Source organism: Heloderma suspectum, chromosome 3 (genome assembly GCF_057233095.1).
Source record: "Heloderma suspectum isolate Gila_16-S chromosome 3, 16-S_ref, whole genome shotgun sequence".
Classification (NCBI taxonomy): domain Eukaryota; kingdom Metazoa; phylum Chordata; class Lepidosauria; order Squamata; family Helodermatidae; genus Heloderma; species Heloderma suspectum.
In genome coordinates, this window is record NC_139460.1 from 285137411 (window position 1) to 285158909 (window position 21499).

At 42.0% G+C, this 21499-nt stretch overlaps 1 protein-coding gene across 1 annotated transcript in view; it reads right to left on the reverse strand.

The window, feature by feature from the left end:
* Positions 1–287: 287 nt before the first annotated feature.
* Positions 288–21499, reverse strand: part of DNER (delta/notch like EGF repeat containing) — a 234016-nt gene continuing 212804 nt past the window's right edge. Inside the window, exons 10-13 of the mRNA XM_084842030.1 lie at positions 20722–20835; positions 15011–15142; positions 6677–6923; positions 288–1438 (exon numbers count right to left, since the gene is read on the reverse strand). Of these exons, the coding sequence (XP_084698156.1) occupies positions 1327–1438; positions 6677–6923; positions 15011–15142; positions 20722–20835 (605 nt within the window). The 3' untranslated portion in view covers positions 288–1326. The remainder of the gene's footprint in view (positions 1439–6676; positions 6924–15010; positions 15143–20721; positions 20836–21499) is intronic.

The window sequence follows — 21499 nt, forward strand, 5'->3', positions numbered from 1 at the left end:
TGTCTACTTTTGAGATGACAGTACAATGCACGTCCGTCATATTATTAAATTTAAATATCCACATTTGTGTCATAGCTGTTTTTCATTTACAAGCCACATCAGTCATACGGTATACCAGGCAACAGAGGCAAAAAAAGCATTCCTGGTGTCACATGTGAAAGTGTTCCAAGTGTGTAAATAAAGCACTGTTCATCCCAGCAGTGCCACGGCTGATTCATATTATGGTCATTAGGTACATGGCTTGGATTCAAGGGCACTCATTGGAAAGTGGTTATAAGAGCCTCCATCCTCTTGCTTCAGCTGAAGGCAAAACAAGATCAGCTGCCACCTTGAACTGATCACATTTATTCAATATTCTTTGAAATAAGCAAGAATTTTGAAGCATATAAGCAATCAAATAGAGCCACAAAAAACACACATGTATAAATAAGATGCACTATGAGAAATACACAATATTGAAACAAAAAATAATACTGTACATTAACAACATTTGGGAGACAAACAGTTCAAATTATAAATTTTGTTTACTCAGACTATAAAAAACTTGACTTTTTAAAGAAAAATATAGTTCCCATATAAAGACCTGATCCTGTGAACACTGTGAAATCAATGGAAATTATGCTGTCCGCTCACTTCAAAGGCAGCAGGATCACCCCTTTTGTTTGCCGTAATAGGTTCTTCAATTATATATCTTCTTTTTTCTTTTTCTTTTTTATAAAGCTTACCTTGAATACTATTACGAAAATGACAAACATCAACTCAAGAGTATGTTTCAGCAAGTTTCAGGAACATAATGCAGAAAGTGAAACAGGTTAGTTATCCATGCACAAAAGAGGGAGGAAGCTAATTCATTCAGTTAAGGAATAATACTTTTTACTAGATTCCTTTTCACAAACACAAACATTTCAGACTTCATTTTTCAGTAATAGATATATCAAGTTTTACATTTTTCCTAAGTCTACTGAGAATGCTGGCACTGTTACGTTGAAGAGAAACTTGTCACTGCTTAACATATCATATTGTCTGTCTGTAACAACCACAGAGGTTCATTATCGGAGTTTGGTAAAGCACACACTATTGTTAAGATTAGAGTTCTAAAGCTGGAAGTACATTAAAAGGTAAATCATGAACTTCACAAATTCAGTTTTAAAATATTTCCCCCAAACTAAAAGCTGCAGAAAACTTGTTCTTAAATAATCTACAGAAAATTCTGGAGCAGCTAAACATTTTAAATTTCTTACACTTTCTTAATCTTAAAAATATTTTAATTAATTCAGTAGCCCATCCTTTTGAAAAATAATCCCCCCAAAAAACACCTGAAGTAGATTACAAATCTTTTGTTTTAATCAGTGTGACCAAAGGTTTGTCATCAGGACTGTAATCTTCATAAGCAATTGGAGTTGCATCGTACATTGCAGGTCGAGATTTCTTTCCAAACCTAAACCCCCCAAAATGAAGAGAGAAAACAAAATTGAGAGGAATTACAGACTGATAATACATACATGTTAATAGCAGTAATCCATTGACCCACTGTTATGTCATATATACTATCAAACTTCACTTGCAAAATTTGCTTAAGGGCTAAGTATTTTCAAAAAGATTCAACATACTTTCAGGTGAACTGGAATATTACAAGCTTATATAATTAGCAGAATAACCACATGATATTTTCCTGGACTGCACCACTGCTGGCTACTGGTGTAAGGTAGCTGAATGTCTGAATATCCCTTCTTAAAAAACATGACCTATACATACAAAACTGAATACGGAGTGTTTCAAGGAAAAGCTTTTAATTTAGCCTTCTTCTTGGCAGGGTATTTTCCTATGGGCAGAATGTTCTCTTCTTTTGTGGAGGAGCATTCAGATACACAATTCCCTAACTGCAGCCTGATGTGGTACGGCCCAGAAATGGATCTGTCAACAGGATACTGCTGATGATATAAACCAGTTCAATGAAGAAAACCAGTTAAGTGTAAACTTGTGAACAATATAGACCAAAGTACCCCAAACTCCTATACTGCAAATGTGGCTAATCATTTCTGTATTGAATTGGCTGAGCTAATTCAGTGATTTAATTAGTCAAGCAGAGAAGTAATAATATGAAGTTTTTGGTCCATCACTCCACCCCTTTCTGCCAGGAAGAGTGATTGCTAGAGGACAATTATCAGAGAATTAATCTGACAGTGGATAGGGGAAGGGATTAGATACAATTTGAAAGGGTTTCTGCTCTTATTTATTGGTGGCAACAGTTCTACAAGGCAGATCTACTTATATTCAATCTTGCGACATCAACATTTTTAAAATTAAGAATTCATGTGTTCTACTAATGTATGTTAAATGTACAAAGCAAGAGGGTATATTCAGGATTTTTAAAAAGGCATATACTGATCTGTGTTATGTGGTCTTGATTATGCACTCTTGCAAGAACATAGCCTTCCTACAAAGTGATCAGGGGCAATTTACATGGTGTGTGCCCTCCCCTCCCAAGCAAATGGTAGATGTTGTCCAGTTGTCCACTGGTGGACTGAAGCCTATCTTTGCCCCACCCTTGCCAAACGAAAGGGAATCCCATTCTGGAATGCAGGTAGGTTCTTCTATAAAGGCTTGTTTTCCCTATTGGGAAACAGTGTAGATGTTTTTGTCTTAAAGCAATATGGAAAGAAGACTATTCCTCAGTCTTCACAGAAAAAGGAATGGGCTGATGAACCATTTTGTTACAACACCTTTGTCTCCTTTGGTGGAGATGAGAAAAATGTATATGAACAAAAAGTTCATAAGGAAAAGCATGTCATTATCATGCAGTTTCAGAACAGCAAGCAGCATGACAGAGCAGTTTCTGCCTGACAGGTGGAGATAAAAGCAACTCTTCTCCTCTGCCTATATGTTCAGCCATGAAGAAAGGAGACAGACAGACAGACAGACACTGTGTAGAGGAAGAACCCTGTTCAGTATGAACTAAACTTTGATAAATTTACCAGAAGAGCTGATAATATTTCTCCAATATCTACTTTTTTGTGTGCAAGGCCAGATTTAATTACAGGGCAAATGTGATCACGTGCAGATAAGTTGGCATGTCAAGACAGACTAAGCCAAATACTTTTGTAAATTGAATCCAAACAGAAACAAATGGACCATTTGGGTCTGAGATGCAGTGTTCCATGGGGCTATAAAAACAGATCAGACTAAATAAGTCCAGGTTGCCTGAAGCTGTAGTGCAAACCTCAGCCTTCTTACCACTACAGTGGATTGACTACTTTCGAAGATGGTTTTGAGGACTGCTTCACTAGGATACAGTTGTGACATTTTGCTAGACTTGGATTTTTTTTCCAGATATCCTGGGTGTGCAGGTAATCATTCAGTGCAGGCCAGGTTAGGCCACAGTGCACGAAAAGGAGCTTGGATAGCCATCTGCCTGAGGCAGATAGCAATTGACGATAGCAAACACGAAAAAACAAATAAGATGCGAAAAGCAGAGAGAGAATAATGATAGTAGAACAGAATAGGTAGAATAAAAGAAAAATGGAAAACCCTTCAGCAACAAGAAATAGGGATGTACGAAATCCCTACCTGGCTCCGTGCTGCTCAATCTCTGGGCAGGGGGAGGCGCTCCGTCCCTCCCCCCAGAATCCTCCCCGGCCGGCTCCACTCCATGGAGGCTCCGTCGAGCCGCTGGCCAGGGCTGGCTACAGCTGGAGTTCCGGCTGCTGCCGGGCTGCTGTGGCCACAAATGGCGGCCATCGTAGCGGCTACCATTTGCGTCCTTGCAGTAAGCCATGATAGGCTACCTAAATACTTACATAGCCCATCACGGAAAAGAGCAGGGGTGCAAATGGCGGCCGCTACGCCATTTGTGTCCTTGCAGTAAGCCGTGATAGGCTACCTAAATATTTACGTAGCCTATCATGGCAAAAGGCAGCCACGCAAACGCCGTAGCAGCCACCATTTGCACCCCCGCTCTTTGCCGTGATAGGCTTGGTTCCCGTGAAGCTTGGTTCCCACAAACATCAAATGATGCAGCAAACCTGTGTGTGGAGATTCAGATCGAGGAAATGGAACAAAGAAAAGGTTAAATCTACTCTCTCCCTTCACTGGATGCAACTGCTCTTTTGAAAACCAAAGCCCCCAACAGTTGTATGCAAATCTGCCTGCTCTCCAAAACCATCTTGCAAGGTTCTGCTGCACATCCCTTTACTTTTCAAGATTTGTTTGGTGGGAATGCAGGAGGGCCTTTTTTGCTGTGGCAACCACAATATGCAACTTCCTGCCCCATGAGGGTTAGCTTTCCCCACACTTTACCAGTGTTCTGCCACTGCCTGAACACACTCCCTTATCCAGAAAGCTTTTAATTTATCTGCTGCAGAGAATCTTTCTTTTTTTCAGTCCCAGCCTTTTCTATTGCTAACTTTAATTTTTAACAGCTCCTCCCTCCCTCCCTCCATCATGGAACAAAGGAACTTCAAAAGGAGATTAGAACAAGAAACTGCTGAGTTAGAATTCATCAACAAATTTAATTCTCTCTCCAGAGGCTTGAATCAGAATAACAGATTGTTATCAGACTACAAGTGTTAATCAGCTTACCTAGTGCCAGGTGTTTGTTATCAGCATCTGCACTGTCAGTGACCACTGTTAATAATTTAATTGTCACTCTCAATAGTTTCTGCATTGAATTTCCTTCTATCCTCACAGTTTACAATTCCCTCCACACACACACACGTACACGTGCTGTGTAAAAACCTGACAGCATGGAGTATTATGGTATACTCCATGCACCTGATGAAGTGGCCAAAGCCCATGAAAGCTTATGCCAGAATAAATGTACTAGTCTTTCAGGTGGCACAAGACATTTCACTGTTTTTGCTGTAGTAGCTGATTACAGCTACCCTCTGGAGAAAATATACATTTATAGATTTGTTGTATTTCTTACTTAAATGTTTCACTTTTATTTGATGTTATTTTAAGCCAGAGAGAAGAAGGGAATGAAGAGGGAGAGGGAGTTTCTAAGAATGGAAACATCATAAGATCCAGCCACAGTTGTCCTGCATATCACATAACTTGGCTCTCAGACTGCAGATGAAGGGTCACATAATAGAAAAACTCATTCATACCAATATATGTTAAAAATGCAGGGAACAGAGCTCTAGCCTAGCTTTCTCCCAGACATGTTTACTTTGTATATGTTGGATTATCTTTATTTTTTAGTGCCGAAGCATTCCATCATGTGAGCCCTTGCCTGCAATTGTCATGCCTCCCTTGGACTCCTGTGAGGATGAAGGGGAATGGCGGGCTCCAGACCCAAGGGAAGGGACCAGCACAGAAGGAGCTAGAGCCCCCTCACCCCTGTGGATGTTCCATGCCCAGCTGCAGTCCCCCCAGAGGATTCGGAGGGCGAAAGGCCACTGACCCCCGCAGAGCGAAAGCAGCTGCATGTCTGGGAGCAGCGTAGGCGAGCCTCTGTCTGTTTAAGACAGAGAGGCTCTCAGAGGCAGGAGGACTGATTGGATGCAGCTGCCTGAAGTCATGGCTGTTAAAAGTAGGGATGTACAAAAGTCACTTACCTTTTCGAAGGGTGAAATTCGTGGGGGGGAGAGGCGCTCCGTCCCTCCCCCCGAAATTCTCTCTGGCCAGCTCCGCTCCACGGAAATTCCGCAGAGCCGCCAGCCAGGGCCGCCCGCAGCCGGACATCCGGCTGCTGGGCAGCCTGCAGGGACACAAATGGCGGCTGCCGTAGCCGCCGCCATTTGTGTCCCTGTATTTTGCCGTGATAGGCTATGTGAATATTTACGTAGCCTATCACGGCAAAAAAACAACAACAACAGTGAACGCAAATGGCGGAGGCTATGGCAGCTGCTATTTGCATTCCCTTTTTTTTTTGCCGTGATAGGTTACGTAAATATTTCCATAGACTATCACGGCAAAAAAAAAAAAGGGAACGCAAATGGCGGCCGCCGTAGCCGCCATTTGCGTTCCCTTAGTTTTGCTATGATAGGCTATGTAAATATTTACTTAGCCTATCACAGCTTCCGCAGGGACGCAAATGGCATCCCTGCGTTAAGCGTGATAGGCTATATAAGTATTTACGTAGCCTATCACGGCTATATGGAAGAAGCGAATGGCGGCTGCAGGCGCGGCCGCCATTCGCAATGCAGCGTGGACAGCAGCAAGTAGGTGCTCCGTTCCGGGCCCATTTCGCGGGGGGGGGGGGGCTTTGTTCTGCCACAGATTTCGGGGGGGCGAATGCACTGGCATTTGGCCTCACCAAGATCCGTGGCGGAATTCTCTGACTTCTCTAGTTAAAAGCGGAAGGCAGGCTGGGGCAAGACTGCTGAAGAGCAATGTCATGTCGCATGCCGGGCCTCAGCCTCGGACCTGACCACTGCCTTGCTCATGTTCCTTTGTGTGTTTTGGACCTCAGATTGGACAACAGCCTTCTCTTTGCCTCAACGCTTTGGATTCACTGCCCGGGTAAAATATTCCTTGCTACAGCCACTTTTTCACTCCCCCAGCCTTGGACAGGTTTATGACCCTGTTATCAGCCCGTGATTTATCGCCACCAGCTGCGGTCAGCTGGCAGGAGCCGACAGCAATCTGAAGAGGTACAGTCGAGGTATAGATTTACCATCGAATCTGTTGTTTATGGGAACTAGACTTATATTTTCCCCTTTATCCCCGAACAAACCTGGCATGTCGGATAGAGGCAATGGCATTACTGAATTCACTGTCGATGCTCCTGCAGTTATAGAACTCCTCATATGCTGGCCTAGATGAACCCTGATATTCAATACGGCTGATGCGACAGATGCCAACAATTAGGATGATCAACATCAGGACAAATGCTACGCACAGGGCTCCTATTATAATGTAGAGAGAATGTCGTGGCATGTTTGTCAGGCTCTCTGCCATGTGCCCAGACTTCCACTGTAGATCTGGAAGCAAAAAAAACAATTATCATTACTGATTAAGAGCGCTCTTATTAATGGGCAAATATACAGGTACATACTTTAGACTTTCTCTCACAGGGAAGATAGCAGCTTCAGGTGGGCATTTTAGATTGGGAAAATGGCACAAGGAGAATGGTTAACCGCCATCACCACCCCGTGCCATGGCCCTCATGTGAATGCTTTTATGAATGGGTAACAGTGAGAATTGGCCTCACCAGAATTGGCCCTCATGTGAATGCTTTTATGAATGGATAACAGTGAGAATTGGCCTCACCATTTCTTTTTTGTTTTGGTTAGAGAATATTTTATACTCTCTATAAGGCCATTTTAGCTTGTGCAAGTTGCCTTGTCTGTGTCTGCTTTCTTTCCATAGTGACCCTATGAATAAAACATTTAACAATTCAGCGGTTTGGAGGATTGCGTATTTTCAGGTACTCTGCTTCCTGGTAAATGCAAGAGCCCAACTGTGAGCGTTGTATTTCAATTTTGGAAGCAGTTAAGATGCTCTTTGGCACAGTAGCCACAAAATCAGCATATTTCAAGTGAAGAATGTGAACTAGGCCAGAATTGCTCCAGGACTAAGAAATCTAACCTTGTGTTGGTTACTAAGCCTTAGCAATATTTTGGGGTTCACATTCGTTATACACACAAATTCACTCTGATACTCAAAAATGGGGTAAGGAGAAGGTAGTGCAGTCAGCAAGAACAGCTACAGTAAGAACAAATATCTTGCCTAGACTCCTCTTCTTATTTCAAACAATTCCACTTCATCTATCTATTCCAACTCTGGCCAAATGGAACAAGCTATTGTCAGATTTTATTTGGTCAGGACAGAAGCCTAGCTTGAAGCAAACAACTCTTAGCAGACCCCAGACAAAAGGAGGTCTTGCAGTGGCTTAAAAAAAAATCCTTTATAGAAGCTGCTGTTACTTCAAATAAAGGTTTGATATAATCTACTTATAAAATCTTCCAAATGCCATTATTGGATGACAAGCCATCCTGTGTGTGGGCATGGGAGACTTAACTTAGGTGAGTCTTGGGAAGAAGATGAGTGGCTGTTTATATCTGGACTTCTTTTGCATCATTATCAATCAGCACTCAATTTAGAAGACTATAACTATGTATAAACTTACTCAGAAAGTGCAGCAAGCAAGGAATCCTAATTTTAAGAAATATATTATGGCACCATGGTTTCTATTTATTTTGTATGTTAAAGCCCTTCAAACATTTGATCAAATTCCAACCAAGTTCAGTTGCCTATATTTTTTCTGACTAATATGCACACACACACACACACACACACACACACTCCCTTCATATATGCTGTATAACTTGTATTTTAATTCTTACATTAGATAGGCTGTTTTACTGTCTGTGTTCCACAAGCATATTGGTGATAGACTAAGAATTATAATGAGTGAATGTGTTAATTTCTTTAGTGATCTTGTTGTATTATTGTGCATCTTCTTTTTGTTGCCTTTATTGTTTTTAACTTTATTTCAAAATGAAATAAAATACAAGAAAAAGAAATCTACCTGAGATGGTGTACTATCTTTCACTGATAGCATTTGATGAGAAGCATTTTTTCAACTGTGTCCCAAAAGAGGTGTATTCCCTCTCCCACCAAATACCTACCATATTTAATAAAAAAATGTGATAAAACAAACAGCAAGAAAAATGCATGATAACTCATGGGGTCTATATAAAAGCCCATACAAAGAGATATCTGGGTGTCTTTAAAAAAACAAACCCAGAACTTTTATTTCCTCCTTTTGTTGCATATTTTCTATGTGTTGGATATTCTTGGCTTTACTTGCATAATAAAACTGTTCAAAAATAAATGCTATGTTTTATGAACAATTTGCTTTAAAGTTTAAAGCAAATTGTTCATAAAACATAGTACTTATTTTTCACAGCATGACACTTCCGAACATGTTAGCAACAGAACTTCATTCTTCTGATTTTAGTTTTGTAAACTGTGCAACAGAAATCCACAGAACTCTTAGGTGGGAAGAATGAAAAACCAGGCTTGCTTTCCTCTCCCTTTACTGTTAGCCATATTTGTTGATGTAGATCTAATTTACACATTTAAGACTAGTATTGTTTATGGCTTCAGAAAGACATGTGTCATGCTGTTTAGGTATTACAACTTTATCCCATCCTTCCTTCAAGGAGCTAACAGAAGCATGAACAGTGCACCCCCCTCATTTTTCTTCTTCATCATAGCTGTGTGATGTAGGAATAGGATGACAACGAGTGATAAACCCAAGGTGAGCTACATGGCTAATGGGAATATGGACCTAGATCTTCTTGGTCCAATATTCTTAACTATTACACTACATTGGTTCTCATCTTACATGCATGCCATGTGCTCATTAATTTCTGGAACATGAGAAAAAGATTAAGTGTAAATTATGTATTAGTGGAGTTCCAAATTTGAGGATATGAATAAGACCCCCTAAAGACAGGTTGTGTTTACAAGTCTCCTTAATGCCCAGGAGTGGGGATGGGCTTGCACCTTCCATAGCTAATGAGTAAAGCACAGTAGTTGTGTGCTGGATCACAGCCAGTTCCTGTAGAAATCTTGGGGGAATGTTCCACAAATGAAAATACAAGTCCATAATCTAGTACATTTAATGAAGTGTAATGCTGTGTTTAATGAGCTTAGAGTTTAATATCTAAAGGAACACATGGGCTTGCTTGGGCACAAAAGTAAACATGCTAAATCGCCAGGAATAATCATGAAAGGGCCTAGGATCTCTTTTTGAGAAATGTGTTTCCTAGGGAGGTTCAGTTCAGGAAACTTCTTCATTACCTGTCTGGAAGTTACTTGGCATTTTTAGGATGAAAGTGTGTGAATAATGATTCCATCCTTCTCTGTCCTAGAAATGGGAACCACAAATCAAGATACTCAGTGCTAATATCTGAGCTGTTAATTCCTCCTCCTCAGTCTGTCTGTCTAGACTAGGGTTGGCGGAGAATTTCTCCCCGAAACTTCGGGGGGGTGAGCGCCAACGTGTTCGGCCCCCCGAACAAGTTTCGGGGAGAAATCTTCCGCCCCCCGCCCCCCCCCGGGACGGGACTTACCTTCGCCGAATGTCCCTCCCGGCGGCGGGTCCGGCCGGCGGTTCAGCGGGTGTTCGAGTGGGGCGGGAGCGGCAGCCGGTCTTTCGACCGGCTGCCGCCGCCGCCATTGCAATGAAAGAAAAAAAAAAAACGCCCCCTGATAGGCTACGTGACGATTCACGTAGCCTATCACGGCTAGATTTGCAAAGTCAGCCGTGATAGGCTACGTCAATCGTCACGTAGCCTATCACGGGTGACTTTAAAAAAAAAAAAAAGTGTGTACGGATAATGGTGGCCCCCATAGGGAGCCGCCATTCCCGTTCCTTATTTGGTCGCTGTAGTCTACGTAAAGATTTACGTAGACTACGGCGAAAATAAGGGCAACACTATTTGCGTTGCCCTTATTTTCGTAGTCTACGTAAACATTTACGTAGACTACAGCGACTAAATAAGGAATGTGAATGGCGGCTCTCTATGGGGGCCACCATTAGCGTACGCGCTTTTTTTTTTTTTAAAGTCACCCGTGATAGGCTACGTGACAATTGACGTAGCCTATCACGGCTGACTTTGCAGATCTAGCCGTGATAGGCTACGTGAATCGTCACGTAGCCTATCAGGGGGTGTTTTTTGTTTTTTTTTTAACTTTCGCGTTCGCGGCCGGGCGAGGCGGGAAGCCTCCTCCCCGGCCTGAATTTCGGCCGGGCCAAGGCGGGAAGCCTCCCCCCCGGCCTGAATTTCGGCCGGGCCGAGGCGGGAAGCCTCCCCCGCCCGGCCTGAACTTCGCGGGGGGACCAGCGAAGCACCTCCCCCCCACCGCGAACGTCCTTCGAGGACAGGTAAGTGACTTTCGTCCACCCCTAGTCTAGACTCCTGCTCTCAAAGCCATTGGGAGTGCAACTATCTTCCTGTTCTTACTGGCACCCTAGCAATGTTTGCTGGCTTTCCCAGCCATGCCACCTTCTGCTTTCAGGTCCTACAGGGTGATGAGTACCTTTCGTTAAACCTTTGAGGGGCAGGCATGATTCTCTTGGACAAGCATAAATCGAGTTACGTTATCTGGTAGGAATAAAGGTGCTAGGAGAGATTCCTCTTTGTTTTATACTCCAAACACTGTTTGTAACCTGCACCTATAACTAAGCTCTTGGTGGCTTTAGAATTCTGGATTCAAACTAGGATTGTGAAATATTTGCTATCATGCCACATCATCACCAGTAGGTAATAAAAGCATATGGTTTCAGCAATCTATTCCTTTCATATAAAGCCATTAAATTACATAATATTATCATTATACTACCAAGGCACTGGATGGAATGCATTTCTAAAGGGATTATTGCATGTCTCAGGATATTAAATCCCTCTGCAGGTCAGCCTATTGTCTACCACCTAAAGAGGCTGTCACTCATACCTGGATTACTCCTTCAATTAAGCAGATATGCCTATTCAAAGCATTACTGTTTTTCCCTCTGAGCAGGTCTCATAGACTTTATTTCTTCATTTTGTTTAGGTATTTAGTATTTTCTCTTCAGTTAAAAGAAGTATTCTCAGAGTGGTTCCAATACAGACAAACCAATGGCTAGGATCCCAAGATAAGAGTGCAAATCTATATGCTCTTCACTGGGAGTAAATCCCATTGAACATAATGAGACTTACTCCAGAGCAGACATGCATAGGATTGTGATATTAGGGAAGTTCATGGAAGGAAGATTTCCTCTCCCCTAAAAGTGTCAGGGAGCTCTCCTGAACAGTGTGGGATGGAGCACATGGCTGCTGAGGGCGGAGGGAGGGGAGGGCATGGGAAACTTTCCTTCCATGAACTTCTGTAAATTAACTTATCTGAGGAGCTAAGCCAACATAATTCAAAGTTCACAACAATAAAAAAAGCAAGAAAGATATCATTAAGACTAGTATACAAGTTACTTTTATCATGGAAACAGTGTCTATGTCATCATAATGTACATCATCCATCATAATGCACAGCAGCATAATGCACAGCAGCATTATGCTGCATCCATCATAATGCACAGCAGCATGACAGAGGTCTCTATGCCAGGCTGAAGAATCAATGGGCAATGGTGCTGTACATTAGAGTGGCTAGCATTGGCCAATATCAACAACAGGTAGCATTATCTTGGAAAATCTCTACACCAGGGGTCTCCAGGCTTTCTGAACCTGTGGGTGCATTTGGGAATTTGAGAAAGTCCTGTGGGCACCACCACAAAATGCCTAATGAGTGGATCGTTGTTTTGATGTCTACCTCTCATGTCTATGGATCTTAGGTAGGGTTGTACATTGCAGGGAAATCTGGCCCTTTTGGGGCCCAACAGATCCCCACGATGGATCCAGCTCATCTTACATTTGTGAACTGAGCCATGTGATAGTTCCCCAAACCTGGGAACTTTCGGGGGGGGGGGGTTTGCGGAAAATTGCAGGCTGATTTGTTCAAAATCAAGGCTACAAATAGCACAATTTGTGCAAATTAGACCATTCATGGCTGTGATTTTGTGCGAATACCATTATTTACGGCTGCAATTTTGCACAAATAGTGATTTCCACACACACCCTCAAAACCACCTAAAATCTGTGAGTTGGCCCAACTTGTTGTGTGCCGAGTTGAGCCAACTCGTGGTTGATCAAGCCAGAGTCGGGGGGGGGGGGGGAAGCCAGCAAAAAATCACTGAGTTCCACTCCCCAAACAGATTCCTCTGACATTCCTAATTTTAGGTCACATCATATTCAGCAAAAACGTTTGTTTCATGTCTATTGGACACCGCAACATCTCTTTAATAAGGGGTTGTCTAATTCACTAATTCCTGGCAGTACAATATAGTGAATGCTTCTTTTACACATATGTTTTGGCAATATCCAGTAGTTGCTTCTTTTTGGGAGAAGGTTATTACACAGATAAATTTTGTATTGGAACAGTCTTTAATATTCACTGAAGTACACAGTCTTTTAAATTATTTACCTGCTTAATGGAAATTAACAAATGGTCAGCATAAATGGATTCTCTGCCTCCTGTTGACAGCTAAAAGACGGATATTACAACACTGGAAGGATGAATAATCACTTCCTATAATGCAATGGATTGAGGACCTTACAATGCTTTCAATATTTGAATGGGTGGCATACAGACCCCACCTTCAAATGAATACTTATTTGGACATTTGATCCGCTTCTGTTGAAGCCTATGTATAATTGCTGGAAAGTTGTATGCATTTCACATGTATTAATTGCTATGGATATATACAAATCCTTGTATGTATATTAAAAATATATATATTAAAAAATTTAAAAGTTTTGCAGGCACCACATTGGGGACCAATTTGCGGGTGTCACTTGAGGTGCCGCAGGCACCATGGCACCCATGGGTGCCATGTTGGGGACCCTTACTCTACTCCAACAGAAGGGTGATATTACATGGTGTCAGGGTTCCCCTTAAGACCTGGACCCCCTGAGCAACTCCTTAAGGATCTCTTGCCTCCCTAAGAGTCGCACCTTCCTTTTTTTAAACTTCCCCTTTCCAGTGATGTGGGGTTTAGGCTGTAGATGTGGGGTGACTGACACTCTAGACACAAGATTTAACCACAACAGTTTATTGGTAAATTAAAGCAAGCAAATCACAACTAAAGGTATTTACACAATAGAACTGAGTAATACAAAAGGCATTAAGAGAAAACAAACATTGCAAAATGCGAGTTCCTTTACCCTAGCTGTACTTAGACTTTCCCAGGTTGCTTCTTCCTGCTCCCTCTTCAGGCTCTAGTCTCCTTGACTCTGCTCTTACTGCTCTCTCATTCTCTTTATATACCCTTCTCCCTCAAAACTGAAAGTTCTGTTTCAAACCTGAAGAAATTAAACTTAACTCTGGAAATGAAAACAAAACTTAACCGGGGAAATGAAACTACTCCTCTCAGGGATACCCCCTACCAACAAAAAACTTCAGGGCTCTAAGCCTGACCTTTTTTCCTTTTGCCTCTGTAGGCCTCAAACCTTCACACATGGGAAGGCTGTTTCCCATCATGGGAAGGCTTTTTCAACCTTGGTGTGATGGAGGTAACACGTAGGCCAGCTTCTTGTTCTGTGGAGATAATCCTGGGCAAAATCTCTCTAGAAGGCCCCGCATCCCCGATTAAGAACCTTTAACTCATAAGAGATACAATACCTTTAAAAATCAGCAGCTGTGCCTAGCTACATAAAAATAGCGGCAGGGGAAGATGCTCCATCTCTTTCAATACGCACCAGATATAAAATGGTTTTCTAAGCAATGTCTTCACAGCTGCAGCACTGTTTGATCTTTATTGGTTTACTGATTAACCAGTTAGGTGCAATTCACTAACAAGCTACCAAGAAACCCTAGAGCCTCCATCCAGAATGTCCTACAATGCAAATAATGAAATCCATAAACTCTAACACAAGTGGAAATGGAGGATATATCTGAACCAAAATCAGACCAAAATTTCTCATAATGTTTCGATCCACAGCGAGGACAGGCCCATCCAAGGCTACTAAATAAACTGGCCAGGGAATGAAATCATAAATCAGCATTACCAATGAATTTCTAGTCAGTAGTTCCTGGAAGGTCACAGTAAATTACATTAGGCAGATCACGTCAACTTTTTCATGCGTCTTGCACACTTCCTTTGAAGCATCTGCTACTGGCCAGCGTTCAAAAGAGGATACTGCACTAAACAGATGACTAGTATAATTCAGTAGGGCAGCGTTAGGTCTATAGGAATATTCAGGGAGCTTATTGTACAAACCAAGGGTGCAGAGACCTGAAGGCAGCATGATAGGGCTTTTATTTCCTATGATACACATGCATTCACTTTTTATTGTCCTACTACAACTGTTACAAAAATGTGCAAAGCCTATTTGACTAAACACCATACTGGAACAGGGAAAAAAAACATGTTGTGTGGATGACAGTAGGTCTATTGTACCATCTTAGCCTTACTTAGTTAATGATCAATAAGCTTAGTATTTATAATAAATACGCTAATACTTACGTATTTCACAGTTTGCTCCAACCCATCCACGTGGACAATGGCAGGTATATCCATTGGGTTGGTCTATGCACATTCCCCCATGATGACAGGGGTTACTCTCACAGTCATTTATATTGATGTCACATTCTTCACCTTAAAACAGAAGGGAAAGACAGTTCTGTGTTGCAGATGTAGAAGTAAAATGGCATGCCTTATCCCTTTCTATTTCAGTCATATTACCTATGATACAGCACAGTATGCGCTCCTCATAGGGAGCAGTTTACATTTTTCTGCAAGCAGCTCTTACTGCTACCACATTCCCTTCATGTTACTTGTTATTAAGACAATGGAACAAGATCTCCAAAGGGTTGCACAGGAGTGATCAGTATTTAAATAGCAATCAAAACACAGACTGATGCAGGGCAGCATAGCAAAGCAATCAAACTTCAGCAAGAAGCGGCTCGAATATACAGAAGAATTAGATAATTGCAAATGCATCAGAAGTAGCCATTGCTTGCCCCGTTGCAGTGGCTGAGACTGAATGAGAAGTGATTGCTGAAAAAAGAAATACTTCGCAGCAGGGATGACAGGGCCAAATTTGGTTTCCAAACTAATATTATCTGGCCTGATAGAGCTACCGAACTTTAATCAAAACACAGCAAAGTTGTTGGCCCAGTTGGTCACTTTTAAGGAAAAGAAAAGGTTTCCGCAGTGTTGTGCAAGACAGAGCTATTCCATACTTTAAACTGTCATTGCTCTGTGGGTTTTAAGAATGTAAGAATATGAGGAGCCCTGCTGGATCAGACCAAGGGTCCATCTGGTTCAGCATTCTGTTCACACAGTGACCAACCAGCTGCCCAAAGGAAACCCACAAGCAGGACATGAGTGCAACAGCACCTTCCCCTGCCCATGTTCCCCAGCAACTGAAAGTAGCATATAAAGTGCTGTCAGTTTATAGTGACCCATTACTTGAAGCTCAGCTGCCATATTCAGTGGATTGACTGTCTCTGCTGCTTTCCAAAGGTAGTTTCCAAATGCATTCTTGTTTCAGAAAGATATAGAATAAGTAATATTTTAACAGTTGTTTCTCTTGCTAAGCTCTTGTTAGTTATGCCCTTCACTTCTGAAAGCCACTATATCAAAAAGCCAGACTGGATCAGACCAAAGATCCATCTAGTCAAGCATTCTGTTCACACAGTGGCCAACCAGCTGCCCATGGGAAACCCACGAGTAGAATATGAGTGCAAAAGCATCCTCCTGCCCATGTTCCCCAGCAACTGGTGTACACAGGCATACTGCCTCTGATACTGGAGGTAGCATATAGCCATCAGGACTAGTAACCATTGATAGCCTTCTCCTCCATGAATTTGTCTAATCCCATTTTAAACTTGTCCAAATTGGTTGCCATCACTACATCTTGTGGAAGTGATTTCCATAGTTTAACGATGCAGTTATTGTGTAATGCAACAGCCATGCCTGAATGCGAGTGCTCCATAACCCTTTCTGGAGTAAAAATATACTTCTGGGCCCCAGATTACTGTCTGGAGGATAAAGTAGCCCATAAAAACATCACAGCTGGCAATCCCTTTTTCGGAGCATTCACACAGTAATCACAGAAAAAACCAAGAGGATAAATTGTTTTCAATTTACAGTGACAGATTACTTGAGGTTCAGCTGCCATATTTAGAACCATTCAATTAGTATATTGACTATCTCTTGCAGCTTTCCAAAGGTGGTTTCTAAATGCAATCTTGTTTCAGACAGATATCGAATAAGTAATATTTTAACAGTTGTTTACCTCACTAAGCTCTTGTTAGCTATGCCTTTCACTTCTGAAAGCCACTATATCAAATCAGTTCTAAGCAACATTAAGAGCTCTTCAGACTGTCAAAGCTGAATCTAACAGCAATATCCAAATTAATTATTGCAATTCATGGGCCAATTACTCTGAAACGTTAAATAGCCAACGTTTAGCCACTACACACTTTAGAGAGGTGAGATAAATATGTTGAAGCTCAACAAATATAGAAATTTATGAACAATATATATTTTGCAGCAAGGTATTATTTTATGTACAGAACAGACCATCTATTTTATGTGTATGTTTTTACTTCATTAGTAGTAGACAGGAAATTATTTTAAGAAAAACCACACCTAGAATGATTAAGGCCAAATCTGTTCTGACTACTTGCCCAAGAAGGGGCCAGACAGAGGACTCGGGGTGCTACTAATCAAAATGCGTTGTGCAACTATTCCCTCTTTCCCTCCTTTATTAATTTTCCATGGTAAGAAAAGCGATGGGAAGGTTGGAAAACATGGGAAGGTTCCAAATGAAAGGTGATGTCAGGATAGACACCTGTAAAATTCCATGATCGAGGCAGGGATGCACAATAAAAGCTTTGTATGGAAGCATCCTTCTTGCCCAGAAAGACAGTTGAGGGAAAGACAGAATAGCTGCACAATGCCAATTCAGCAAAGAAGTAGTTTATTTGTTTTATTAAAAAAAAAATAATCTGCCTCTCCCACTGTTAGTTTATGAAATTATAATAAAACAATTCTAAAAGTAACAAAAACAACTCTTAAAAATAACAACAGCAAAGCTAACAGAAGAAGGAAAGGCAAAACAGTACATAAAAACAGCAAGTAAAAAGCCAGCTCCTCCCATAGTTCCTTTTTCCAACCATCAACAATGCCTGCAAGAAAAGACATGCCTTTTTTGTGAAAAGTTAACAGAGAGAGTCACTGATAGCCTTCTCAAGGAGGCTGAGGCCCTGAGCAGGTTCCTCAGGGCCATTATGGAAAAGGCCCTGTTGATCTTCCAGCTTCTCTAGAAAATTGTAGAAAATCTGAAGGTCTGTATAAGCAAGGGGGCTCATTCAGGGAGAGGCAGTTCTAAAGGACCAAACTGGATGTGACATCGGGAGAGCTGTGACTGGGTCTGCTGTGTTTTTGTTATTGTGAAAGATTGGCAGGATTATTAATCTGAAATCAAAATAATGGATTAATGTAGGATGGTGAGAACATTCCCATAAAGGGCTAAAAAGAGCTATTCCATTGAAAAGTGGTGTAGGAAATGTGCCATCATGCTTTACATGCATGCTTTTATTTCATCAGAAAAAGACAGGAAGAGTTTTAAGAAAACTTATACCTAAAATGATTTAGGCCAAATCTATTCTGACTATTGGCACCAGGCATTGGAACTCGGAGAGTGTGAACAAAAGGGAACAATAAATTATATTAAGGTTTCCTAATCTGAATTGAGAGAGCATGAAAATTTGTGCAGAATGTTCTAAATCACTCTGCTCCTAGATCAGAATCACAGCGTGGCGTTTATTCCCAGTTTCACTACACTGTTATACACGTTCACCTTCTTGAATGATAGCAGGGGCATATTGCCTGCAAAGGAGATACTGGCCATGTCCACATGTCATTCATGCTAAACGATACACTGGCGCAACACGAATGAGCAGGAAGGAGCTACAGCAAGCCTTCTGCTCACAAGCACCTCACTCCCCTCTCCTCTCCTTCTGCATGGCCAGAAACAAGAGTTTGGATGCTTTTGCTTAAGCACAGCTTATCATGTCATCTGGACCCACAACTGTAGTTAGTCTTAGCTATGGTTTGTTTAAACAAGCTAGCTTTAGTAACTATGTTTTGAAGTTGCCTTGTTTGAAATTAACCCTAGTTAATGTTAACTAGAGTTTGTTGGTCCAGACAAACCTTGGTTAAGCAATAGCAGAAGCCTCTGAACTCCACCTCCCAGCTGCAAGAGCACAAGACCCTGTGGCTTGTTCACAACGTGCTAAACCAGCCTTCAGCACCATATATGTTGGATTACAACATCCATCATCTCCAGAGACTGTGGGCTCCCATCATCCCCCTGACAGCATGGTTGTAATCCAATACATCTGGAGGGCACCAGGTTGGGGAAGGCTGTGGTAATCGGTGGAGCGGGGTGACTTGTGAATGTTATGAAAGGAGCAAACACCAGCAGCTGGTGCTATATATGCAGTCTCAACATTAAAGTGGCTACACTGCAATATGCTTCCACCCCCCATCTGCTTCACTATGATTACCATGTCTGTTTTAAACCCTGCAGGTCCTGTTCTCAACATGCAACAGTACAGAACTTGCAACTTATTGTCTAGCCATACAATCCTGATTTCCTTTGTTTTTAGAGGGAGAACCTTTTTTAAAAGGAAACCCAAAGGAGGAGGGGGAGACAGGACAGTAAACTAATGTGAGAATGTGGTGTTTATGTTATGATCCCAAATACACTATCAGGCTACACATATCAGCACCCTCTTTTCAGACACAACCTTCAACGCTTATGCTGAGTAAATGCTACAGTAGCTATGTTAGCTCAGGTCATGCTGCAAGACAGGAGTGGGGACCCTTTTTTTCTGTCAAGGGCCACACTTCCTCAGGAGTAATCTGTCAGTGGTTGCATGCCAGCGTTGAAACCCGCACTGCTTGGGTCAGAGCCAAAAGTGTGCAGGGCCACCCCTCACCTCTTCCCCCTACCTTTCTGCCAACATTAATTTGATTGGGTTCACACAACACACTAACCCAAACTGAGTGGTTGAGTGTGGGTTGTTGTTGAACGGTAGGTTGTTTGTTGAACTGTGGGTTAGCATGTTGTCTGAACCCAGGACATTTTCTGCAGGGTGGCTTGTTAACCGTGCAGTGTGGCTTAGTTTTCTTGAACAAGCCACCTAGAGAACCAACGGTTTGCTGTTGGGTTGTTCAGGGTTGTTAACAAGCCACACTGCATGGGTAAGAATTTACCCTGCAGAAAACATCCTGGGTTCAGACAACACGTTAATCCATTGTTCAACAAACCCATGGTTCAGCAACAACCCACACTCAACCACTGAATGTGGATTAGCGTGTTGTGTGAACAGCCCCATTCTCTTTTTGTTTGGAAAGTGATCTGTCATACTGTAGAGCAAAAATAGACTGCATCTCAAATTGCGGGGTGGGTGGGGGGAGAGATTCCTCAGGGTCTGGATACCCCTCATTTTACTCTCCACGCAGCAGCATAGCCAGGTAGGGATCAGTGCCAGGAAATGCCCAGCAGCCTCCAGAGCATTTCTCCTTTACCTAAAGGGATGGGCACCTTCTGGCTTTGCAATTTTGCTAAGGGACCAGTGACTCCTATGCCAAAGCAGCATGGGGGGAGAGTGGTGCATCAAATTAATACCAGAGGAGTTCCACCTTTAAGGACATTAGAAGTTACCCAGAATCCTCTGTCATGCAGAGATCATGTCTCTTTCCACACCAACCACCAGATACACATTATCCTTCTCTCAAAACCAACTAGTTGCATTCTTGATATGGCAATCACCATCATTTATATCTACGCTCTTCTCTGGGGGAGTCTCTCTCATGTGAACAAAGGCTTAGATCTCAGTGTACAGTATGTGCCCAGTTTAACATTAGTTTTAGTGAAAGTATGGAACCGTTTTTTTTGTGCATCTATTAATCCACTAGCCTAGAAAGATGAATGTGGATAAAACTAATCAAGTTCATTTTATAGAATACCTTCTCCCTTTCCTCTGCTTTGTACCATTTTTGTCAGAATGTCAATGAATTACCGCCGTTATCAAAATTGGCCATTCCTGTGGTGGAATAATACGAAGTGCAGGTGCAAATGAGTGCATTTGACATTTGCCTTGTTTTATACATTCTGACAGATGATTATGCTATTATATAATTTACAAATAACTTGCCTGTAAATCCAGGTGCACAGATACATGTAGCATTTAGGCCTTCACTGTCGCAAGTCCCACCATTCTGACAGCTGATGTTAACACAAGGATCTTTGAATAATTCACAGTGCCTTCCTGAGAATAATAGGTGACAAAGGATGATGTTACCATAGACCATGTTTAAGGCAGGCGGGGGTGGGTGGGAATCAGAATATATAGAATATCTCTGCTACACAAAGCCACATCAGTGATCTTCAGGAAAAGGTCATATATAGTTTTCTCCCAGGTACACCAATGCAGTCATAAGTTCTTGCTTGGAATTCAGCGAGACCACAATAGGCTATGGCCAAGAACAAGATAAATCTAGGGGTATTGTGTTAGGTATGAGTGGCAACTTAAAAAGGAGAGGATTTCATTTCTCCACCCCCACCCCCCCAGTCTTGAGTTACTTGAGGTGAATAGTGCCCTCATCTTTTGTGGTTGCTGCTGAATGCAAGGTAAATGTAGCACCAGTCATCCATGATCTAAACCTAGATGAGATTACTGAATTTGCTTGTATCAGCAGGACCTAGGTTTATGTGGCATCTGTGCCAGTGCTCACACCCACATAGGCCCAGCTGAGTTCTCAGTGCAGCCTCAGTTAAAGGACAAAAGGTGGAGTGGTGGTGGTCTGTAGAGACAGCTTAGGGCACATGCATAGGATTGCACCCCTAGTCTACCAAAATATTCAGTGCCTAACTCCTGTGTTGTAGGATGAATGATTCTGGGTTTTGGAAGCCTGCAATTCTGCAAAGTGTAA